This window comes from Miscanthus floridulus, chromosome 2 (assembly GCF_019320115.1).
Source record: "Miscanthus floridulus cultivar M001 chromosome 2, ASM1932011v1, whole genome shotgun sequence".
Taxonomy (NCBI): Eukaryota; Viridiplantae; Streptophyta; class Magnoliopsida; order Poales; family Poaceae; genus Miscanthus; species Miscanthus floridulus.
The window spans coordinates 72340906-72366900 of record NC_089581.1 but is presented as its reverse complement, the minus strand read 5'-3'; the positions used below and the strand labels follow the sequence as shown (position 1 = coordinate 72366900).

At 51.1% G+C, this 25995-nt stretch overlaps 1 protein-coding gene across 1 annotated transcript; it reads right to left on the bottom strand.

Annotated features, from left to right (window-relative positions):
* Positions 1-1369: 1369 nt before the first annotated feature.
* On the bottom strand, positions 1370-25995 carry LOC136526040 (putative serine/threonine-protein phosphatase PP2A-4 catalytic subunit). Its single transcript, XM_066518829.1, has 11 exons — positions 25731-25995; positions 25002-25058; positions 23203-23286; positions 23023-23094; positions 13741-13812; positions 13377-13417; positions 3315-3381; positions 2584-2775; positions 2413-2502; positions 2220-2327; positions 1370-1999 (listed from the first exon to the last, which is right to left on the bottom strand). The coding sequence occupies exons 1-11, from the start codon at positions 25827-25829 to the stop codon at positions 1934-1936; spliced, it is 948 nt and encodes a 315-aa protein (XP_066374926.1). The 5' UTR covers positions 25830-25995; the 3' UTR covers positions 1370-1933.

Genomic DNA, 25995 nt, shown 5'->3' with positions numbered 1-25995 from the left:
TTTATCTCATGAGTTGCCATGTCCATAGATGAAGAAAGATTTAAGCCAAGATAAGTTAATAACTTATCACGTCTTTTTTGTTCTTGAATGGGCAAATGTCGATAAACTGCGCAGCTGGAGTAGAAGGGCCAAAAATACTGATGAATCGAAGGATCCGACAGCATCTTGTTTTGCTGCAATAGTGAATGAGTTCGTTGCAAACATACATGGATCTGGATTTCACGTACGCTTCAAAAACACACTCCCGCGCGTCGTTCTTAACCATCCTTTTTTACAACAGAAGTGGTGTGACTCTTGGACCTAATCTCTCGGGATAAAAGTAAAAGTGATGTTTAACTTTTGCACTTGAGTCTTCGTTTTGCTTGCATTGCACTGATTCAGTCAGTACATTGCCAGACAATCTCAAGAATTTGTCGCCCTTTCTGTTGTGGTATAGTAGTGGTTACCAAATGTAACAGTGCCTAACATCTCAATAACATCTTTTTTTTTTTTTGATAACAGGCAATTTATTTATTTCAACAGCATGATGCTGTTAAGAGGGAGAAGCACTCCCAGGTTAGAGAGTTCAGAGCCTCTCTTAGAGGGCATCTGTTTACACGAGACAAGTTTGAACACTGAAATAATACTTCATTTGCAGACCTATTTGTAGACTGAAGAGCTTGAGAAGATAACGAGTGTACCGTGCAATTCTGGTTTCTTGCAACCTTGTAAACCTTGCAATTGTTTGTAGAGTAGTAGTTGAGGAAAGTCTGTGTGTAATATCTGATGTTCCAGTGAGGTGGCGAGTAAATAACATCTTTGTTGTTTGGCTCATGTATCGACACAAGAAAAGACTTGCAACCATTCTTTTTTTATCAGGTATAACTCACATAACTCACGCACTCCACACTCACACCATAAGCACAAACACGCGTGCTCGCCCGTACACACATAAAGAAGAGATTGGGAGGCATCACCTCCAGTGCGTGGGAAACGCGTAGCACTACCGAATATGCACGTGTGTGTATACCCTGGAAATTCTAGAAAAAAAAATCCAGAAAATGATGAAAAAAATCCAAAAAAAGGTGCTATCACCGGGGTTTGAACCCTAGTGGCTGGACCACAGGCCCATTCTCGAGTTGCAACCATTCTGCATACTAGCAACAGGCAGACGCAAGGAAATATCCTTGAGTTGAAAGCCCTGGATGATGGTGAGCAGTAGCTAGACTGAGATCACTTGTGTAATGAACAACTAAAATTTCAAAGCGCAGGCGACCCACATTGTTCTGGAATTTAGGCCATACATCTGTACCACATTAAGCCATCGTTTTGCTGTCGCAGTTTCCGTTGAGCTCAGAAAAGATAGTGCAAGAAACATGAGAATCAAACATTGTTCATTTAACTACCACGAGCATTAACATGACAAAAATGAGATGCGAACAACTTGACTGTAACGTGTGACTGCTACATGAGAAGAGTGGCTAACACTCGTGTATCAAGGGCATGGATAAAGAAACAAAGGAAGAGCTAGCAGAATTCATTGAATTGTTTCCAATTCTTGCAACAAGATCAGCTTGTCTGTTGTCATTTAATCACAGAAGTTACAACTATCAATCACACAACCACAAAACTAGCCTGACGCCGAAGACAGAACTGAGGCAACTTAAGCTGAAAATGTAAGCTCCGACGTCCCAACGCCCTTCGAAACAGTAGGTCTATGGGGCCAAAAGCCCAAGGGAGGTGCCAATTCACCACTGGGTAGAACAAGCGGATCTTTTGACAGCTTGAGATGTAGGTCGATCTGACGCACCTCTTTAAATGACAAACGTGGATATGCAGCTTCCGCATTTTCTTACTGTTGCTGGTCGGTTATCATATAGATCCAACAAAAATGTTACTGACCAGCATCACTATTGCAATATTGGACAAAATCCAAAATAGTATGTAGAATAACTCAAAGGAAATAATCAGGTGTCCTCCGTGTCACATCTGGTTCACCTCTCCTAGGAGCTGGCTCAAACTGCAGGAAAGAATCCAATGTAACTTCAAACGCAACAGTAATGCAATCAAAAAAAGGAAAGAAAAGAAGGGGCATTTCCTTGTTATTCTGATTTTCAAGCATGTGAAATTACCAATTTTCTATAATGTTACATGTACAGACTAAAGAAAGCAGCTACACCTAACCCTACCAACTACCAATAAGAAAAAAATGTAACCTGAAACAATGAAGAACCAGTTACCTGAATAAATGTGTGATTCCTGCAATCATCAACCTCGAGGATGGATGCCATGTTACCACACCGGTAACAGTAATTAGGTGCGCTGAATATGGTCACCACCTTTTGTTCCTGTGAATTTGGATTAAGAAATCATAGGATCATATCAAGTAAACAAATGCTATATGCTAATCCATGCTGAAAAGTGAAAACTTACATGTGCCCAGTTGTATCCCTCCATAACCAACTGGTGAGCCCGAGCTACAAGTTTAAGATTGTTGGTGTGATTAAACTGTTCCGATATGTCCTGAAAATGAAAGCCACACAGTTGAGAACAAAACTGAAGAAAGAGTATGGCAATAAGTCGAAGATATGGTATATCAAGTACTTGGCCAAAAGTGTATCCAGCGCCCCGAGGAGATATGCCCCAGCCACATCGATCGTCAGGATCAGACCATAGAAGGTCACACATAGGTCCCTCATGAGGGACCTCTTGGACACGATCTAAACTACGAACACTATCAAGATTCTCAATGGATGGAGATAAACCGCCATGGAGGCAGAAAATTTCTGATTCCACCTTCAAGCAGAGAAGAAATGCAACTGTCAAAATGATTTCTGAACGAAAAAAAAACAAACGACCATTAAATTAAGCCATGGAGCTGAGAGAGTAGAAATCTTAGCATAAAGATTTAAACATAAAAAAGAATGTGTAGTAAGTCCATCAGACCATTTCTAGTATTTCAAATGTCATATTCACATACATATTTATCTGGACTGCAAAGAGAATGGAAAACAAATATGACAGATGGGTGCTTCAGCACATCACCTCCATAGCAGCCTTTCTTCTATCTTTAAATAGCACATGTGTGAATGACGAAATAAGCTTAACCTCGCAGCACTTAATGTCTAATAGATGAATGATAGTGTCATCAACGAAAGACAGTTGCAGAATTAAGTTGGCAAAGTAGCAGTGTAGCACGTGTGGAAAGTAGCTTAAAATCACAGTACTTTAACAGGTATGATGGATCAATTTCATAAAAGAAATACAATTGCATGAGTCGAGGGACTAAGGGTTTACAAAGAAAGGAAAAGGGCTTAAAGCTGAGCTGAACGTACCAATGCTGTCAACGGAAAATAATCAAAAAGATCGGTGAAGATCTTCCAGACATTTGCACTGCCATATCTGTTTTGAAGAATCAAAGACAGTACAACAGAGTCAAACAAAAAGAATCAAGCTAAACACATTGTAGTCAACAACAATAAACAGAAGAACTAAGGAGTTTTTTAGTTTATCCAGAATATGAGTAGAAGAACAGCATGATGAATCAGAGCACTACAATAATAATCAGACATATTTGAACTTCCTTTACTAATGTTATACGACATGATTAATAGGACATTTCAAATATACTAGACAACAAAAAAAAATACTCTAAAGGCTCCATGCCAAATGCACTCTACAGAGAAAAGGAAGCATATACATTGTAACTATTACAGTGGAGAACTGAAATAACACTAGGTTGGCAGTCTCTTACTATTGGAGGCAGCCCACATGAGCTCAAAACCAGGCACTCGCAAATGTGGGTACCTCCCTGAGATTTCTGGATAGCTTGTTCCAAGCAGGCAAGGGTTAGGTACAACACCAACACCCCTCTGAGCAATGCCAGGAGGTCATCTTTCCCCCATGATTGTTTTTTTATATTTTTATATATATAATACAAGAAGAATGCCCTGGGCTTTGCTGCGGGGATCGTGGATGATTTCGAATGAAAATTAGATGGCTTATTTTGCTGATGTGGACAACTAAATGCATGTTGGTGGATGATGTGGCTTGATGAAATGGATAGCTTGCACAAAGAGATAAATATCATAACTGCATGCTAGTGGGCTGCTGATGTTATGTAGAGATAGATATGCATCCTTAGAGCAACTCCAAGAGTCTTTCTTAAATCACTCTCTAAATCATTTGGAGAGCCATTTGAATAAAAATCGCTCTATATCTTTCCACCCTCCAACAACTTCTTTATACCTTGTGCGTACTCTGTTGGTCCCTGGGATCTCTGCACAGGTAAGCAGAAAGCTTACCAGCACACCCACACACACTCGGCTGAAAGGTTGAAGAGGTGAGAACAGCACACAAGAACACACAACACCAGCAGCTCGGCTGCTTCTGAAAATGTGAATGGCTGAACTGAACTTCCATTGCCTTTTGGTGTAGTATATGTACATACTACAAGTACCATATAAGGTACAAAATGTACTACTCCTATGTCCTCTAGGACGTGGCTGGTAGCAGCCCACTATATGTACAAATTTGACTAGATGGCTTGCTGCCATTTTTGCTACAGCACCTGCAAGAGGACAGCAGGCTGACTAGCTGCCATTCTTACTAGCTGCCACTCTCGATCTGCAGCAACCAACCAAAAGAGAGATTGGGGAAGCAGCGGATTATGTCTTACAATTCTTCCCCTAGTGCTACTGCTAACCCGATGCCTTGACCTCAGCCATGCCAATCATCTTCCTCAATTCTGTGAACCGAAGGACGTTCGAGTGACTTGGTGAGGATGTCAGCGAGTTGTCTGCCGGTCTCGACGAACTCGATGACGATTTGTCCTCCATCGACGCAGTCCCGAAGGAAGTGGAACTTGATGTCGATGTGCTTGCTCCGGTCGTGGAGGACAGGGTTCTTGGCGAGGGCGATGGCAGGCTAGTTGTCCACCATCAGCGCTGGCGGGCGAGCTTCCTCGCCGGTTAGCTCGCCCAGCAGCCGGCACAGCCAAACAGCCTGGCACGCCGCCGTGGCCGCTGCAACATATTCCGCCTCACATGTTGACAACGCCATGATCTTTTGCTTCAGCGGCTACCCAGAAATGGGGGCCGTTCCAAGGAAGACGAGCACACCAGAGATGCTCCGTCGCCCGTCGATGTCGCCCGCCATGTCTGCATCGCTGAAAACCGTGAGCTCAGGCTCACCTTCCTCGGCCTTGGGGGTGCTTCACTGAAGACCGTGAGGCGCAGCCCACCCTTGCCGCCGTGCATGGGGAAGATGATCGCTTGATCGAGCGTCCCCTTGACGTAGCGCGGCAGCCTCTTCACTGCCGTCCAGTGATCTTCACACGGGTCCTCCATGAACCGGCTGACATACCCCGACCGCAAACGCGATGTCCGGCCGAGTGTGCGTGAGGTAGCGCAGCCCGTCGATGATGCTCCGGTAGCGCGTCGCGTCCGCCTTTGCCACGGTGCTGTGCTTGGACAGCTTCAGCCGCTCGTCCATCAGAGTCGCGCACGGCTTGCACTCCGCCATGCCGCCGCGCTCCAGTAGCTTCTCCACGTAGGCGCGCTGGCCCAGGGAGATGCACTCCTTCCCCTGCTTCACCTCAATGCCGAGGTAGTAGGAGAGCGCGCCGAGATCGCTCATCCGAAAACGAGCCGCCATCTCGCGCTTGAAGCTTGTCGATGTCCGCTGTACGCGCTCCGGTGACGATCAAGTCGTCCACATACACGCCGACGACGAGCTCCTCCTTCCCCCGTCGCCGCGTGTAGAGCGCGTGCTCTGTGGCGCAGCGAGTGAACCCGAGCTCGCCCAAAGTGGCGTCGAGCTTGGCGTTCCACACCCGCGAGGGCTTACCGAAGCCCGTAGAGCGCCTTGCGTAGCTTGAGCACCTTGTGCTCCGCGCCCTTGACAGCGAAGCCCGGAGCTTGCTTGACAAAGACCGTCTCCGCGAGCTCGCCGTTGAGGAACGCAGACTTGACGTCGAGGTGGTGGACGCGCCAATCCTTTGCCGCTGCCATGGCCAGCAGCAGGCGGACCGACTCCATGCGCACCACCGGCGCAAAGACTTCCTCGAAGTCGATGCCCTCGCGCTGGACGAAGCCACGGGCGACGAGGCATGCCTTGTGCTTAACAATGGCGCCGCGCTCATCCCGCTTGACCTTGTAGACCCATTTGAGCCCAATCGGCCGGCAACCCGCAGGCGGATCATCCAACTCCCAAGTCTGGTTCTCCTCGATCGCCTTCATCTCCTCCAACATCGCCTGCCGCCAATTGGCATCGTGCTCGGCCAGCTCGAACGTGGGCGGCTCCTCCGCGCTGACGAGGAGCAGCTCTAGGTCGTCGAGAAGTCGACTGGCCAGCCCAGGAGCTTCCCCGTCGCTGACGATGTTGTCCACCCGGCGAAAACGAACCTCCTCGCCGTCATGGAAGGCATCCATGCACTCGTCGATGTCGGCTGTAGTCGTCCACGAGCAGCAAGAAGTAACGCCGCCCGCCGTGTGTGGCTGGCGTGATTGGCCCACAGAGGTCGCCATGGACGAGCTCGATCGCGTCCGTCGCACGATATTTGGCCGCCTTTGGAAACGGCTGCCTCCTCTGCTTCCCCGCTAGGCAGCTGTCACACATCTCACCGACGTGCTCGATGTGGGGGCAGCCCACGCACGATCTTCCCCAACCGACCAAGCGTGTCGAAGCTGAGATGGCCGAACCGGGCATGCCACAGCCACGGCTCTTCGGTGTGGCACGCCGCCAGGCACACCAGCTGCTCCACCATCAGGTCAAGCAGGTAGAGTCGGTTCCGGTAGCGCTGCACCTTGGCGAGTAGCCTCTGCTCCTGGTCCCGAATCCTTAGGATTCCGCACTTGACCAACACCTCGCACCCGCGCTGGTCCAGCTGCCCGATGCTCGAAAGCTGCTGCGGGATGTATACACCCGTCAGCGCGCGATGCTCGCCGTTCTGGCACCGGAAGATGATGGTGCCACGACCTCGAATCTCCACCTTCGAGCCGTCACCGAACTTCACTATGCCGGTCACGTTCCCATCGAGCTCGAAGAAGGCCGCCTTGGAGCCCGTCATGTGGTTGCTGGCGCCGAAGTCTAGTTACCACCTCTGCTCCTGCTCGCCGCCCACACGTCCGAGATGGACTTAGGCGCGCGGCTCGTCGAGGTCAACGGTCTTCGAAGCCTTCCCCTGCTCCGCCATCGCCACCTCCTCTGCTTTCTCCTCTGCCTCGACGTCGTGCAGTGCACAGAACGACGCCATCAGGAGAGTGGCCTTATCATCGTCGTCAGCCTGCGCCAAAAGAGCCTCGGCCTTCTTCTCCTGCTTGTGGTTTGGGCACTCCTTTGCCCAGTGGCCCGTCTTCCCGCAGCACCGATAGGCATTGGGGTCGACCTTCTTCTTCTCCGAAGAAGCCTTGCCGCGGCGCTTGCCATCGCCGCCGCGACTAGAGAAGGCTTCCCCAGACTTCTTCTCCTTCATCCGGGCAGCCCACTCCTCTGTCAGCAGCAGCTTGCCACTGTCCATCGTTGTCGTGGCCTACTCCATGCGCTCGTCCACCACCCGCAGACGGCCGGTCACATCCTCAATGGTGAGGGTGGACAGGTCCAGCATCGTCTCTATTGAGAGAGCGATCTGGATGTACTTCACCGGCATGGAGTGAAGGTACTTGGAGACCGCTTCCTCTTCGTTGATGGTGACGCCGTGGCTCCCCAGCTTGCTGATGAGCGACTGCAAGCAGAGGAAGAAGTCCTCCACCGACTCACCATCGCGGAATTTGAGGTTGGCGTACTCTTGCTTCAGCAGTTGGGCCGTCGCCTTCTTTGCACGATCAGAGCCGACGTGCATCGCCGTGATGGCCTCCCACGCCTCCTTAGTAGACTTCTCGCACCGTGCGCACAACGACCTCCTGTCGTGTCTGGGCAGACCCAGCAGCACCGCTGCTGTCGCCCGTCTCTGTTCCATGATCACTCGCCATCGCCGGCGGTTAGTCCGGTGACGCAGCTATACGGCCCGATACCACTTGTTGGTCCCTGGGATCCCTACACAGGTAAGCAAAAAGCTTATCAGCACACCCACACACACTCACTCGGCTGAAGGTTGAAGAGGTGCAACTCGGCTGCTTCTGAAAATGTGAATGGCTGAACTGAACTTCCATTGCCTTTTGGTGTAGTTTATGTACATACTACAAGTAACATATAAGGTACAAAATATACTACTCCTATGTCCTCTAGGACGTGGCAGGTAGCAGCCCACTAAAGGGGGGGGGGGGGGGACCCAGTGCCGGAGGCTCCCACATGAGTGGAGTCTGGGGAAGAAAAAAACCGAGGCAAGCCTCCCTCCACAAAATCTACGGAGAGGCTGCTTTGAACCCGCGACCTGGTGACTCAGTGAGACAGCTCTCACCACTGCACTAGGCCTAGTAGCAGCCCACTATATGTACAAATTTGACTAGATGGCTTGCTGCCATTTTTGCTACAGCACCTGCAAGAGGACAGCAGGCTGACTAGCTGCCATTCTTACTTAGCTGCCACTCTCGATCTGCAGCAACCAACCAAAAGAGAGATTGAGGAAGCAGCAGATTATATCTTACATACTCTAGAGAGCCAATCCTGCTCTCCATCTTTGACTAGCGAGAAATCCGAAATAGATGATGACAATATTTCACCAAAATCTCTATTCCTATCTCCTACAACTAAAAAGAACAAAGCGTGGACACTTTTTGGTGCGACATTTGTTTCGTCGCTCTGCCCTCCCGGTCCGTGCGTTCCACGTCGCGCGACGATACGGGAAAGGAAGGAAACCTCGCGCGGCGTCGGTCTGCCCCATGCGACGACGCCGCTCGCGCGTCGCTCCCTGCCCCGTGTGACAATTCCTCCGGTAAAAGTGGAAACAAATCAGTCAAACAACGTAGGAATCAATCAGTCAATCAATCGCATGCCTGCTATCCGTGCCCACGCCCTCGCAAAGTCGCAACTACCGCCGGCCTCGTGAAGTCGCGATCCGCACTGCGCCCTTCGCCGCACCGCGCCCTTCGCAGCAACCACCGACACCTGCCGCCGCCAAGGGAGACACGAGGAGCAAGGATCACATCCTCGCACCGCACACGCCCTCTTCACGGACGACGCCGACGCCCGGCCCCGCTGCCCTCCGCCACTGGTACTCCCTACGTGCCTCCCTCCGGCCGCCAGCCGCCGCGCGCGCCGCCCTCCGCGCCGCACGGGGTGGCACCCTCCGGCTCACCTGCTCCCTCACCCTCCCGTTCGCCACCGCCCCCACCGAAGCGAGGTGTCGACCGCCCCCGCAAGGCGCCCGTCCATCAGCGCCACTGCAACGGCCGGCGGCCGTCCAGCAGGGTCGTGGTGCCCTATGGCCTATTGGCCTCTCGTGAGTGCTTGTTCTTCTCCATTCCACTACTTTCCCCCAATTCCCAAATCTCATTCTCAGTGTTAGGGTTTGGACATCATTAGAGAAGAAGGAAGATTGAACTGTAAAGGCTTAGGGATTGTGGATCTGTCATCTGAGCCTATAATTGAATGGAATCTATTGTTATTTTTTAGGAATCTGTTGTATTATCACATCACCACGGAACAACGCCCATGCTCGTCGCCCTGGTCAACTAGGGACTCAGCGCCCTGATAGATGGTGTCTCAGTCGCCAATCACCATAGCAGCAGCACATCACACGAAAGAATTGATCGAACTGCAATTCTGTATTAGGCAAAGGTGATGTGTGCTATTGCTTGTTTTAATCAAGAATGTAGCAGCATGTGTGCCAATAATCAGTTCCCTTGATCTATTACACGAATGAACCAAACATATTTTCTGATATGCTCCACGAATTAACAATACTCTGTCTTGGATTGGAATGCATCAGCACCTTGCAACTTTTGTTCCACGCATAACCACTGATTTGTCCCCTGGTATTCCATGCATAACCACTGATCTGTCCCCTGGTATTTGTTCCACGAACAACCACTAATTTGTTCTTGGTATCCCCTAATCTCACAGGCATTATCATGGCATTATCAAAGGCGCCACGGGCCCAGAAAATTTCCATATGACTGCTATCTATTGAGTTCATGGCATTATTCATTTGTTCTTAATTCATGTCATTAGCCATAAAAAAAGGTTATACAATACTCTATGCAAGTAGTACGGCATGCCTATCTTTTTTAGCACTTGTGAATTTTTGGTAATGAACTTTCAGATATTATCTAAAGATGGCTCAACCTTCTCTCTCGCAGACTGATGCCAGTAATTGTTGATGGTTATTTCAGGGTAGTGGCTGTGGACAGACATTTAAGGTAGTAAGCCTAATGTTTTGTGTCTATGGCAAGTTATGGAATAATAATGTTATATGGAACAAAAAATTGATAAACCTTTTACTTTATATCTGGTGTGTTTCATGTTCTGATGGAGCAAAGAGTCAATTTTAGAAAAGTAGTGGTAGCAAGCCAGTGCTGAACCACATTTCGTGCTTTCCTTTGTGTGTGTTTTTTTTGGTAATTGTGATCTTTGATTATTTTGAAGTTAGCCAATCCAGTAAGCGAGTCCTATTAATGGCTTTGTGATGGACCAATACAAGTTGGTAACAAACCTTAGAATATACTCAGCACACCAGCAAGGACTCAACAACTGACTACTAAACCAATGATGCTGTGACATTGGTCACTTAGATATTTGTCAAACAATAAGTATTACCCAGACTAAAATAATACAGAATTTGAACTAAATTGATTTTATTTGGTTGACGATTTGGGTTTATGCCATTAGAACACAAGGGTCAAGAGCTCAGGGCTGCAAAGGACTTGGATGTGGCTCAAATTTTCTGCATTGGCTTATAGTTATTATCATGTAAAAGTGTTTTTGAGCTTTCCTTTCAAGGATATCTCATGGCTGTGCTGCATATTCATAATATAAGGATTTGTGATATACTGCTTGCCAACGCCCACCAGGTATTCGCACCCCTTCTCTTCCCTTCCTTCTGTCTGAAACCGAGCAGCGAGCACCCAAACCCTATTCGGATCTGATCTAATTAAAGTTTATATATGTATTTGCCTAATGAATACGATTTTTTTTTTGCAAAAATTATTGGGTGTACATGTGTACACCATGTTCTTTACTGAGCCTGCCCCTGGTTGCGATGATTGGTTGATATATTTGTTGATTCTTTCAGGTTCATAGATGGCAGAGACGGTGTTCATTCCCTCTTTACAAGGGATGGAGCATGTCAAGGCAGAGAACAAAGTCATTCTAACCAAGCCCTTCCTTGATGTCTGCAAGCAAATCTTACCTGCCCTGGATAACTCATCTGCTTCGCTGTCAGCTGCATATAAACTTAGAGTTTTGGATGGTTACAAACAATTCTGTGTTCCTTTATGCTTGTTTGGGATGGAATATGCAGGGCACATTAGTACTCATTTTGGTTCTTTTATTTAGTTAAATTAGATGAAAAAAATTAAAATAGTTGACATTGGTTTTATGAATGAAATTTATTTGCACTTTAACTGGACAAACAGTCATCATAAGCAAGTGCCGCAAGCACGTGGTTATCACAGGGGTTCACATCCTTTGTTCAGATTGTGACAATGAAGATTGCTAATTATTTTCTTTTGTAAAATTATTTGCCATAGTTTTGGTCCATCCTTTTATTTGATGCTTCATTTGCCATAGCCTTGTGATGTCCAAGTGTATTCAAACTGATCTTTGGCCAACTTAATGTAGGTGTCGGCAGCTCTTGATATTGTTCGTCAAGGTGCTGATGTTATGCTAAGGAAGTAGCTAAATTCAGTCCTTGATGCCGAGCTTGGTCCTAACTCCTGACTGGTCCTCCAAGTTGAGGAGTTTCGACTATGAACTGCTAGCTGCAGCTAGCATCGGTCAGGTTGGTTCAGCAGAGAAAGTTGTCTTATGTATGCTAAAAAAGGTTCACCAATTCTATTTATATTTGTGAGTTTCGACTAAAAAAGTTTGATTTGCATTTCTTTGTATTTCCAATTCCTACCTCTTCTTTATTGTATTTGTGAGTTTCGTTCAAAAAAGTTTTGGTCAAGGTTTAGCATGTGGCACAGGTATATGAAGCAATGACGAGGCCAGAAAAGGATAGACCCAATTAAATTCGAAACTTATTTGTTCTCCTGAATTAAAAGTACACAATGGATTCAGAAGATTTAGTGTTTGCTTAAGTTATTTTTCTATAAATCCTTTGACTGTAAATGAGGTATGTTATTTTCAGAAAACTACTGGAGAATTTAGAATATTCAAGGAGTCAATTTCATGATTTTTAATTAAGCTTTAAGTTTTATTTCTATCAGTGTTTGCATTTGTTTCAGAATTGTTCTATCAACCAGCAAGTGCCTGGTAAATTTACTTCCCCTAAGAAATGTATCAAGTAGTGAAACCATGTAGGCCCTAAAGTTTCCTGCATCCCAATTTCAAGCAGAGGGGATCTTTCGCATTAATCCGGAGAATGACCAAGAGGAACACGCGAGGGACCAGCTGAACAAAGGAGTTGTACCTGAGGACATTGGTGTTCACTGCTTGGCCAGCCTGATTAAGATAGGACATCTATCAGCTTGAAATAACCATGAAACTATATTTAAATTGGACATCTAAATTGGACAGACATGGTTCAGAAAACTGAAACTTCTGTACATTTAAATTGGACAAGCATGGTTCAAGGAACTTCCAGAAGGAGTCCTCGATGGCCTCTCCCCTGAGCAAGTGCTTCAATGCAATTCCGAAGGAGAGTTCCTTGAGCTTGTGACGATGGCCTCTCCACATTCTGAATTGTAAACATGGATGTTTTGTAACTTATTTAGTGATCATGATGCCATAAAACTTGCTTGAAAATGCCTCATTTTGTGAATCCGTTCTTGGCCACATAGCTGCTTGAACATGCTTCATAGTCGTTATGCGACATTTATTATGTGATAAAAATATTTGGTTATATAATATATGAGACGTGAATTTTAATGAATTTGATCGTTTGTTTATTTTTTACAAATTTTATCTTGTTTTATTTTTACGAACTTTGCCTTTTGGATTAAATCACTTTAACGTCGTATTTAATTTCACAGTATTGTTATTTTATTGTGTGATCCGTGTATTTTTAGTACAAAAGTTTAGTTGTCCCGTAGCAACGCACGGGCACGCTACCTAGTCAATAAAGAAGGGTATAAAGAGGCTCTTGGAGTTGCTCTTACAGTATTCAACTATAGTAGTCTTATGATCACCGTGGAGCAACTAAGTAGCCTAAGGTTAGGTGCTCTAAATTTCTGCCACACTTTCCTAATCCAAAGTCATTGGCGGTCTTCTAGTATGAATGTGATGCTGCAGTACACAGACTACACAAGGAATAAGAGTAGATGAGTAGGTGATTTTCAAGCACCTAAATAACTCACTTTCGTAGGCATTCATCATAGAAGCCATACACCTGTGTGATCTGCAAAATTGAAGATTCCTCAAATGAAATACAGAATTTGAGTGAGATTTACAACAAAGAGCAGGCGTGATTCTATATGCATTCATATCAGAATATAGCTAAAGAAAGTAACACTAATAAACAAAATGAGAAGGTTTGTATTTTAGTTAATGAAGGAGCAAATAATTTCAAGTGAGATATATGTAAGAGTAGGCACGATTCTATATGCATATAAATCAGACAGTAGCTAAAGAAAAGGTAACACTAATAAACAAAATGAGAAGGTCAGTATTTTAACTAATGAAAGAGCAAACAATTTCATAGGTGTTGTGGAGTTATCGTACCTGCCTACTCTCATGGTTTCCACGAAGAATTGTGATGCGTTGTGGGTACCGCACCTTAAGTGCAACCAAAAGCTGCACGATGGCCACTATATCATGTCAACAAATAATGACTAACAGAAAATTCATTAACATAATAGAATCAACAGGTATGCTTACTTTCATAAATAGTCCTATTTTTGGTAATGGTTGCTAGAATTGACACACATTTGGTTTAGTTCAAAATATTCTACAAGGATTTCATTCCGTTTGTATATCCATAGCACCCTTGCAACAAACTGCTAATGCCAAATGTTAGAACCGCTGCTACTTCCTCTGAGGTTGTAGCCGTGCGACGTGGGAGGGCGAGGATGGCTCTCTCCTCGGCGGCGAGTGTGCGACACCATGCTGACGGCCGGCGTCGAACACAAGAGCAGAGGAGGACGTTGAGGCTAACAGAGCAGGAGAGACTGATATCAATCTCCAGCTAACCCTTTATTAAACAAATGTTTAGGCTATATAGCCAAGTGTTCCACAATTCCCTAACTAACTAACAAACTTTAGCTGACTTAACAAACTCAAATCTGAGATCCTAGATTTAAGGAACTGAAGCCGCTCTGGCCGTGGTCACCATGCAGCCGCATGCACGTCGCGCGCGTCGCACGCCGCTCCGCTGCATCCTTAGCCACGGCTCCGCTTGCGGCGCTGGTAGACGCGGCCCACCATAACATCACTCCCGTCGTCGACAAACAGCTCGTCCTCGAGCTGAAAGTCGGGGTAGGCCGCGCGGAAGGCGTCGACTGGTTCCCAGGTGGCGTCGGTCCCCGGTAGGCCGGCCCACTGGATGAGCACGTGCTAGACCCCACGGCGTAGCTGCGAGCTCAGGGCGCGTTCGGGTGCTTCCAGCAGACGACCGTGGCGCATGGGTGGCAATGCCGGAGTAGTTGTCGGAGGAGCGCCATGGAAGGGCTTAAGAACGCCAACGTGGAAGACGTCGTGGATGCGCGCGCCGTCTGGCAGTCGAAGGTGGTAGGCGACGTCGCCCACGCGCTCCATCACCTGAAAGGGTCCCGCGTAGCGCGGGCTGAGCTTACTGCGGGCGCCGGGAACCAGCGACTGGGCGGGGCGGTGCAGGAGACGGAGCCAGACCCAATCGCCGATGTTGAACTCCAGAGGGCGGTGATGAGCGTCGTAGTGGCGCTTGGCGTAGTGCTGGGCTTGCAGCAGCCGATCGCGTACGTCGGCGAGGAAAGCGTCGCGGTCCAAGAGCATGGTGTCGACCGTAGCAGTGCGCGCCGTTGCTGGTTCATAGGGCACCATCAGCGGAGGAGGGCGACCGTACACCACCTGAAACGGGGTGGTACGCAAGGCGGAGTGGAAGATGGTGTTGTAGCAGTATTCGGCCCACGGGAGCCACTCCAGCCACGCTCGCGGCCTGTCGCCGGTGATGCATCTCAGGTACATGGCGATCGTTTTGTTGACAGCTTCGGATTGGCCGTCCGTCTGAGGGTGAAATGCGGTGCTCATGCGCAGCTGCACACCTGCCATCTTGAACAAATCCCTCCAGACGTGGCCGGTGAAGATGGGGTCGCGATCGCTGACGACTGACGCCGGAAAGCCGTGGAGCCTGACGATATCGGTGAAGAAGGCACGGGCGACCGACGAGGCCGTGTACGGGTGGCCGAGCGCTATGAAGTGAGCGTACTTCGAAAAACGGTCGACCACCATGAGTATGACGCTCTTGCCGTGCACCTTGGGTAGCCCTTCGACGAAGTCCAAGGAAATGTCAGCCCAAACCTGCGAGGGGACGTCGAGCGGCTGGAGGAGGCCGGCGGGGTGGAGAGCCTCAGTTTTGTTCCGCTGGCAGGTGGAGCAGGAGCGGACGAAATCCCGCACGAGCGTGCGGTCACGGTCGACGGTGAAGTCGAGGCGGAGGCGCTGCAAGGTCTTCTGGACTCCTTCATGGCCCGCTGTGTGCGCCAGCTGGAGCACCGCCAGAAGCACACGCGACGTCGCGGGTATGTAGACGCGCGAGCCGTAGAGGATGAGGCCGTCTGCGACACGCCATGGCATGCCACGATCCGCAACAATGGTGTCACGTAGCTGGCGCAGGGAGGCGTCCGCGGCGAGCTTGGCGCGCAGGTCGTCGTAGAGGCTGAAGGTTGGCGCCGAGACAGCCGCCACGCGCGGATCCTCCTGTTCGCGACGCGAGAGCGCGTCCGCCGCAGTGTTCAAGCGGCCAGGGCGGAACTCAACTGTGAAATCGAATCCAAACAACTTACTTATCCATTGGTGCTGCGGAACCGTGGAGAGGCGCTGGTCGAGGATGTATTTCAGCGCGTAATGGTCCGTGCGGATGACGAAGCGACAGCCCCAGAGGTAGGGTCGCCAATGGCGCACTGCCTGTACGAGGCCGATGAGCTCACGCTCATAAGCCGCCACCTTCAGGTGTCGGGCGGCGAAGGGCTTGCTGTAGAACGCAAGAGGTCCCGCGCCTTGGTGCAGCACAGCGCCGAAGCCAGTTCCAGAGGCGTCGCAGTCGACGACGAAAGGCTTGGTGAAGTCCGGCAGGTGAAGTACGGGAGCAGTCGAGAGCGCCTCCTTGAGCGCTATGAAGGCGGCAGTCGCTTCTGCAGTCCAGTGGAAACCTTCCTTGCACAGCAGCTTGGTCAGGGGAGCCGCCACCGTGCCGAAGTCCTTTATGAATCGCCGGTAGTACCCGGCGAGTCCGAGGAAGCCGCGGAGACCCCGTGCCGAGGAGGGCTGCGGCCAGGAGGCCACGGCCTCTACTTTGTCGCCGTCCATGGCTACGCCCGAGGCCGAGATCACATGGCCCAGGTATGCCACCGAGGTGGTGCCAAAGGCGCACTTCGAGCGCTTGACGCGTAACTGGTGCGCACGGAGGACGTCGAAGACGGCGCGGAGGTGTTGCAGGTGCTCGGACCAAGAGGCGCTGTAGATCAATATGTCGTCAAAAAATACGAGGACGCACTTACGAAGGAATTGGCGAAGCACGGCGTTCATCAGACTTTGGAACGTGGCTGGGGCGTTGGTGAGGCCGAACGGCATCACGAGGAACTCAAAGTGCCCGTGATGCGTCCGGAACGCGGTCTTCGCGACGTCGTCCGGATGGACGCGGACTTGGTGATAGCCCGCACGTAGGTCCAACTTCGTGAAGAAGCGTGCGCCATGAAGCTCGTCGATGAGCTCTTCCACCACCGGGATCGGAAATTTATCTTTCACCGTGGTGTCGTTGAGCGCCCTGTAGTCGACGCAGAAGCGCCATGTCGCGTCCGCCTTCTTGACGAGGAGTACGGGCGCGGAGAAGGGCGAGGTGCTGGGCCGGATGATGCCCTGCTCAAGCATCGCCGCGCACTGAGTCTCCAGCTCGTCCTTCTGGAGTTGCGGATAGCGGTACGGGCGGACTGCCACCGGCGCGGTGTTCGGAAGTAGATGGATCCGGTGATCGCAGGTGCGGGGCGGTGGTAGCCCTGTCGGCGCGGCGAAGACGTCGTTGTAGGAATCCAGGAGGCGATCGAGGAGGGCCATTTCGGAGTTGCGCAGGGCGTGGAGGCGGCTGGTGGAGGGAATGTCCCAGCGCGTCGAGCCGATGCCGTTCCAGAGAATGCGCCGGCCGTGGCGCCAGAACGCCATGCAGAGGTCGTCGAAGTCCCAGAGGATGGGACCAAGGGTACGCAGGAACGTGGTGCCCAAGACGACGTCGTAGCAGTCGAGCGGAATCGCGTAGCAGTCAACGGTGAAGTGCTCCTCGGCGATGCGGACAGCGACGTCGCGCGCGAGGCCGCGGCACGCGACGCGGTCACCGTTGGCGACCACCACGCGGGTGGCATGGCTGTCGTGGAAGTGGAGGCCGACGCGGCGAGCAGCCTCCGTGCTGATGAAGTTGTGCGTGGACCCGGAATCGACGAGGGCGGTCAACTCGTGGTTGCCAATGGCGATGCGGAGCTGCATCGTATCTGCAGTGCGGATACCCGCGATCGCGTACAAGGAGATGAGGGGGGGCAGATCATCCGCCTGGCCGCCACGACTCCGGGGCCGTTGGCTCCTCTGGAAGCTGCGGCTCGGACTCGTGGAAGTCGGTGACCTCCAGGTAGAAGAGGCGCTGGCACTTGTGCCCCCGGATGTACGGTTCGTCACAGTTGTAGCATAAGCCTTGGCGACGGCGTTCCGCCATCTCGGTGGGCGACAGACGATGGAACGGCCGTGGGGGCGCCGGTAGGGCCGCCTGAGCAGGGCCCGCAGGTGATGTCGTCGGTGGCACGGCTGGCGCGGCCGGCAGAGGCAGCGGTGGGTTGCGCGCCGGCGGGCGCGGTGGGCGAGCCGCGGCCGCCGGTGATGGCAGCGCGGCGTTCGTAGGCGCGAGCTAAACCCATCGCACGCTGCAGGTCCGTGGGCCCTTGGAGTTCGACGTCGGTGCGGATCGGTTCCAGCAGGCCGCCGGTGAAGAGTTGAACTTTGCTGGAGCGGAGACAATGGTCCGGCGTGCGCCATCCGGGCCTGGAACGCCTCCTGGTACTCCGCCACGGTGCCCCGGAATGGCAGGCGCGCCAAGTCGGAGAGGTGGTTGGTGGCGAGCGGGGGCCCGAAGCGCTGGTGGCAGAGCGCCTTGAAGAGGGGCCAGGAGATGTTGCTGACACCGCCCGCGTCGCGCTCCAGCATGTAGTACCAGTGCTGGGCGACGCCGTTCATGTGAAACGACGCGAGCTAGACCTTGTCCACCTCCGGCATGCGCTGCGCCCGGAAGAAGTGCTCACACTTGTTCATCCACGCCAGGGGATCGTCCGTCCCGTCGAATGTCGGAAAGGACAGCTTCTGGAAACGGGCCACACCGCGGGCGTCTGCGTGGCCCTCGTAGTGTCCCGGGGCGCCGCGGCCTTCAGAGTGGCCGTCGTAGTGGCTCGGCGGCGGTGGAGGTGGCGCGCTGAAGGTATGGGGTGGCAAAGGAAAATGGGGAAATGGGATCTGGGTGATGGGCAGCGGCGCGGAGGGTACCTGGGGTTCAGCCGACGCCGCCGAGTGAATCACGACGGAGCCGGTTGTTTGCGCCGCGGGAATGCCGCCGTAACCCGGCATGCCATACGAAAACGAGGCCGGGGGTGGACTGCTCGCGGACGGACCGCTAGCGGACGACGAGGCCCGCCCCTCCAGGGCGGACAGGCACGTGGCGAACTGCCCCATCTGGCGTTGCAGTCCAAGTATGGCGGCGGTGAGGGGGTCTGGGGAGGAGGAATCTCCCGGTATGGGAGGCGCAGTGGTTTGCGGGAGCGGGGCGGTGGTGGTGGGTGCGGCGGTGGTCGTTGGGTGGATGGGAGGAATGGCGGCGGAGGAAAGGGCGGTGGCGGGGACGCCAGGCATCGGACCTGACATGGCCGATACCAGATTGTTAGAACCGCTGCTACTTCCTCTGAGGTTGTAGCCGTGCGACGTGGGAGGGCAAGGATGGCTCTCTCTCCTCGGCGGCGAGTGTGCGACGCCGTGCTAACGGCCGGCGTCGAACACAAGAGCAGAGGAGGACGTTGAGGCTAACAGAGCGGGAGAGATTGATATCAATCTCCAGCTAACCCTTTATTAAACAAATGTTTAGGCTATATAGCCAAGTGTTCCACAATTCCCTAACTAACTAACTTTAGCTGACTTAACAAACTCAAATCTGAGATCCTAGATTTAAGGAACTGAAGCCGCTCTGGCCGTGGTCACCATGCAGCCGCATGCACGTCGCGCGCGTCGCACGCCGCTCCGCTGCATCCTTAGCCACGGCTTCGCTTGCGGCGCTGGTAGACGCGGCCCACCATAACACCAAACTTCAGGGGAAATTTGCGGAGTGAAAACTGGCACTAGCCAAATCATCTGCAACTTATGTTCTGCTCTTGTTCTTGTTTCTAGATAACAAAAGCAATAGAACAAAAAGAAACAATTTACAGCCATTTACTAAACAAAGGAAATAGAGAAAATCACACTAACAGAAAAGTGGAAAGAGATAAGGAAAAAACATTCTATGAACAGTGGAAAGGAAATTAGGGTGACAACAACAGCGGTGATTTGTGAGTGTCCACACGACAACATTGACTTATCAATTATGCGTGCTAGACTTAGACTATAGATCTCACTGCTATTCAAGAAAAACACTGCACATATAACTTGTGAATTTGAAAGTTAAATGAGTTAGATAGAAAATTAAAAATAGGGGTGGAATGAAACTGATAGGACTAGATGCCCTACCGGTGTTACTGCGTAGGTTATAGGGGTGGAAGAGAGGAGGACGTGGTCTGTACTCTCGACGCCGGCGAGGGGCCGTGGCGGCGAGAGCGCAGCGGCTGCTGCCGCCCTAGAATTCCCGTGGTGCTACAGTAGCGGCGGCGCGAGACACAGCAGGAGGCGGCTAGGGTTAGGAAATCCCGGCTCCCTTCAGGAAGCCGGAAACAATTCTTGTTTCTACCTGATTATAACTAATACAGGGTTCTCTTTTTATAAAGATGACTGACTTGACCCCTAAGGAAATATCCTAACCGAATCAATCTAACATATCTCTTTCCTAACAAACCAAACAATCTAATCTTCACGCGCTACAGTACCGTGTGCCCCTGGGCCACCTCCACTTGCCATAACATGGGCCTACACCTTGTATAATGGGTGCCGGTCATAACATCTCTCCCCGCCTGCGCAAACAGCTCGTCCTCGAGCTGGAAGGCAGGGTAGAGAGTGCGGAACTCGTCGACGAGGGACCGTGCCGTGCGGTGGGAGCCCTGTGGGCTCGTCGAAGACTGCGCTCTGCTGCTACAGCAACAAGTCCATCAGCAGCTGTTGGGCGTCGGCGGAGAGTGCAGCGAGGTGCTGCTGTGGAGCCGCCGCGTCGAGGCTGCGCACGCCCTGCCAAAGGACGCGTCTGCCCTCACGCCAGAAGGACAGCGTCATGGCCTCAAAATCCCACAAGATGGGACCCAAGGTCCGTAGGTAGTCGACGCCGAGGATGAAGTCGAAACAACCCAAGTCCAATCCGACGCATGTGATGGAAAAGGACTCCGAGCCGATGCGGATGGGCACGTGTCGAGCAATGCCCTCGCAAGGGAGCCGGTCGCCGTCGGCCACGGTGACACGGAGCTGCTCACCGCCCGTCGGGGCGAGCCGTAGGTGGCGCATCGTCGCGCCATGGAGGAAGTTGTGCGTGGAGCCGGTGTCGAGTAGCGCCAACAGCCGCTGCCCTTTAACCATCACCGGGAGTAGCATCGTATTGTCCGTGCACATCCCTGCAAGTGCGTGTAGAGAGACTACGAAAGCATTAGCGGCCACAGGCTCCTGGGCGTCCGGAGCCGCGGGGTTGGCGACGTCATCCATCGCCGCGGCATCCCCCAGCCCGTCATCGATGTAGTCGTCCGATTCGAGGTAGAAGAGCCGTGGGCACACGTGGCCGCGGACGTAGGGCTCATCACAGTTGAAGCAAAGCCCTTGTCGACGCCGCTCCAGTTGCTCGTCCAGCGTGAGGCGGCGGAACTGGCGCACCGAGGGCGCCCCGTTCGCCGTTGCTGGTCCGCCCCCTGGGGGCATAGGGGCTCCAGCTGGAGGAGCACCCGCGCCTGGCACGCGCGGGGGAAAGCCAGGCCGCTGAGGAGGTCGGGCGCCCTGCTGCAGAGGCGCTGGAGGCATGGCCGACGCGCGACGCTCGAATGCCCGGGCCAAATACATGGCGGTCTGAAGGTCGGGTGGATCCCGCATCTCGACGTCGACCTTGATGTGCTCGGGGAGGCCACCCACGAACAGTTCCGCATTCTGGGGAGGATTGAGGTCGCAAGCATGGCAGAGCACGGCATTATAGCGGTCCGAATACTCCTGGACCGATGGCTGGAAGGGTAGCCGGGCGAGCTCGGCCAGCCGCGTGCCGTGCGTTGGGGGGCCGAAACGGAGCTGGCACAGGTCGCGGAAGCGTTCCCAGGTCGGCATGCCTTCATCTTGTTCCAGCGCATAGTACCAAGTTTGAGCAGCGGCGCGAAGGTGGTACGAAGCTAGCCATGTGCGATCCGAAGCCAACGATCGCTGGCCGCGGAAAAACTGCTCGCAGTGGTTGAGCCAATTGAGCGGATCAACGGCGCCGTCGAACGTCGGGAACTCCAGCTTGTAAAATTTGGGAGGGGCATGGGCGCCGTTGGGAGCAGCGGCAGACGAGTCCTCCACGTATAGGGCGCCGCCGGAGTACCCGCCTCCACCGTAGACGAGGGTACCGTCCGTCCCTCCATAGCCGATGCCGCTGGTCGGGGGCGGCTGGCGCGCCCCGGAGGACGCCGCGACCGCGGCTGCCGACGGTGTAGGGGTCGTGGCCATCGTGTAGATGGGCAGAGTCGTCGAGCCCATCGCCCACGACAGGATGGGAGACGGCGAGGCCGGCCACCGCAGCAAGTGGAGGGGCACCCCCGTCCCGCTGGTCTGGGGCATGCCGTAGGGGAAGATCGCCTGCGGCTGCGACGGCTGCGGAGGTGGTGGTGGTGCCGGCTGTTGTGGAGGGGGAAGTGGTGGGATGAGGGCGGCCAGGGTCGCCTGCATGGCCGCCATGCCGCGGGCAATCGCAGCCACGTCAGCGGCCAAAGATTCCAACGTCAGGGGCGCTCCCGAGGATGCGGACGACAACCCCGACGCGGTCGACGGCGCTGGCGCTGATGGCAGGGACAGGGAGGCGGAGGTGGACGGCCGCTGCATGGATGTGGATGGAGGACCTGACATCTCTGATACCTGGCTGATAGGACTAGATGCCCTACCGGTGTTACTGCGTAGGTTATAGGGATGGAAGAGAGGAGGACGTGGTTTGTACTCTCGACGCCGGCGAGAGCACGGCGGCTACTGCTGCAGCCCTAGAATTCCCGCGGTGCTACAGTAACGGCGGCACTGTTCGCACGAGACACAGCATGAGGCGGCTAAGGTTAGGAAATCCCGGCTCCCTTCAGAAAGCCGGAAACAATTCTTGTTTCTGCTTGATTATACATGATACAGGGTTCTCTTTTTATAGAGATGACTGACTTGACCCCTAAGGAAATATCCTAACCGAATCAATCTAACATATCTCTTTCTTAACAAACCAAACCAATCTAATCTTCATATGCTACAGTACCGCATGCTACAGTACCACATGGCCCCTAGGCCGGCTCCACTTGCCATAACATGGGCCTACACCTTGTATAATGGGTGCTGGTCATAACAGAAACCAACACAACAGCAGATGGAAACTAAACATGGGAACATTGATCTTCTATTATCATAATTCATAAAAAAAACAAATGCAACTATCAGGCTAGATCTTACCGTTACTGTCTCAACAGAGTAATAGCCACGATCCACATAATCACCCATAAACAAATAATTCGTATCTGGACACTGGTAAACAACAAACAATGATCTGTCAGCTCTCGGAGAATGAAATGAACAGCATCAAAAGTGCAAAGAGAGATATAATGCACAAAGATTGCACAGTGTACTGAGTACCTTCCCACCAATCCGGAAAAGTTCTACAAGATCATGGAATTGGCCATGAATATCACCACAAATTGTCACAGGGCTTTTAACTGGCTGTACATATATAGCATAAAAAGGCCAAGTTAAAACAGCTTCTGCTGGAACATAAAACAGCATAGTTGCATGCATGTCAAATGTACATAAAGCATGCACTCTTTGGCTGTGGCCACAGATAAAATTCTACTTGGCACATCAAACTTCACACCAGAAACTAACAGTTAATCAAATGGAATAAAGAACTGTAAACACATCAGATCATCCTTTTGGTTGTAGCTATACACACAGCACTAAGGGGTCAAAACTTACCAAAAGAAACTTGAAACATTAAACAAACATGCAAATAATAAATACAGCATTATTAATTTGAAAGTACATGCACAAACTTGGGATTACCTAGCCAATAGTGAGGCACCCAAACTTTCCCTCTCGTTTGTCATTAAATCACTTTTGCATGCCAACCAGCACAGAGTGTTGACTGTATATTCCACAGGTGGAAGGTACCAGTACCCTTAAGCCTAGTTATTAGGACTGGACTGGACCGGACCGGCGGTTCAACCGCTAAAAGACCGAACCAGAGCCTAGACCGGTCCGGTTCACTTAAAAGACCGTCTGTGCAATCGAACCGTTAAAAACCGGTTGAACCGGCCGGTTTTTTATGGAACCAGTGAACCGGCCGGTTCCATGTGAACCGCCCCGGTCTGATGCCGCGCAAGCAGTTTGGTTGTGCAGCGTGGAGCCATGGACACGTGGTCCTATCCAAGCTGGTGGAGCGCCTGCACCTGCCACCGGTGGGCCTGCACTGCTGCTGCTCACTTTGGAATTTGAATGGCATGCGTGGAGGTGTTGTCAGCTGCTCCCGGCTCCTTTGACTTTTTGGTAGTGCTGGCGTGAGATGACGTGCCTTTTAAATTTCGAAATTTCATAACTTTTTTAAATGAGCTTCAAATTGAACAAATAATATATGTATTTTGATTATCTCAACGAGCTCTGCGCAATGGTGTACTCTATTTTAGCATTCGAGATTGTTTCCAATAATAAATGTTTGAATTACTATTCTAGTCATTTTTGCACCAATTTGTAAGTGCTCCATATATTATTTATACATATGTTTTAAATATCTGGTAAAACAACTCTAGAGCACCGATTTCTCGGAGTGCGTGTGTAGATTAGTGGGAAGCAAGTTATATAATTGTGTTTTATCATCTTATTTGTATATGTGATCAAATATATGTTGCTAATTATTTATCATATATTTTCCTAAAAATTATTTATTATATATCATTATATTACACCGGTTTGAAGCATTTATGAGCGGTTCAATTCATCCGGTCCAAAATAATCGAACCGGCGGTTCAACCGGTTCTTAACGATTGGACCAGTGAACCATCGAACCGATGGCCTCACCGGTTCGATGTCCGGTCCGGTCCTAATAACTATGCCCTTAAGGTATTAAACTCCAAAAAGGTCAACTTCTTTCATGGGACGCCCAAGAAAAAGGGCACAAAATTTTCAATTCTTCCTGCATATGATGTCGGTTCCCTCTATACATATACATAAATACTAATATAATAACATTCAATTACAAATTACAAATAGATTATCACTGAGGATGATGTTACCCAAACTAAGTAGAGCATGCATTCAGTATATTCCCCAACCAACCTTAGGCCCCAAAATCATTGATGTTATGATAGGCAGTGAAAAGACAAACATTGTAGCACCAAAAACAAAAGGTCAAGCTGAGTAATTGTGTGAGAGATCTGCCGTACCTGAACATTGCTTTCCTCCATTAATATCTCCTTGGCCTTCTCACACAGTGTTTTAACCTGACAATGCTCCAGGCAGTTAAAAAAGCATTCCAATCCTACCACCGGAACTAAACAGCAGCGCAGGCCATAAAGTAGCAAGAATGTCGATGCAATGACAAATACAGCCACCATAAATTCAGGTTTAGTAGTACCAAAACACAGAGCAGAGCTAGATTCGGCATCTATGGCATAAGCTGCTATAGCATATTCTGATCCAGGAGTTAGGGGGTGTTTGATTCTTTAGTCGCTTCTAAGATTCATATCACACCGAATGTTTAGATACTAATAAAGAGCATTAAATATATATTAATTACAAAACCAATTACATAGATGAAGGCTAATTTGCGAGACGATTTTTTAAACCTAATTAATCTGTCATTAGCACATGTTTACTGTAGCACAGAGTTGTCAAATTATGGGCTACTTAGGTTTAAAAGATTCGTCCCGCAAATTAGTCGCAAGTTGTATAATTAGCTTCGTATTAGTCTCTATATTTAATATTCATGTGTCTAAACATTCGATGCGACAGGAATTTCATGAGAGATCTACCGCAGCCGGCGAAACCCGGACCACAGAAAGGCGATCTTTCCCGAAAACGATCTAACCCTAAAGAAACTCCCCCGCCGAAACCGGCCGTCATAAGCCGAATCAAAGAAGCCAGATGGAAGGAGATTGGGTGGCACGCCTCACCTCCGTCTCTCGGAGCGGGCGGCACTCCATGAGCTGCTCGATCTGCGCGTCAAGACCACCGCACCCCCCGCCGCCACGCGAACCCGCGAGGTCCTCCATCCCTTCCACGCGTGCCGGCACAGCACCCTGATCTACCAAACTCTGGCGGGAGCTTGTCGCCGGCGGGAGCGCGAGGGGCAGGGAGCTCGCGGAGGGGCGCGGGAGGAGAAAAGCGCGGCGGCACGGAGGAGAGAGGGTGTAATGGAGAGGAAGCGGGCGGGAGAAC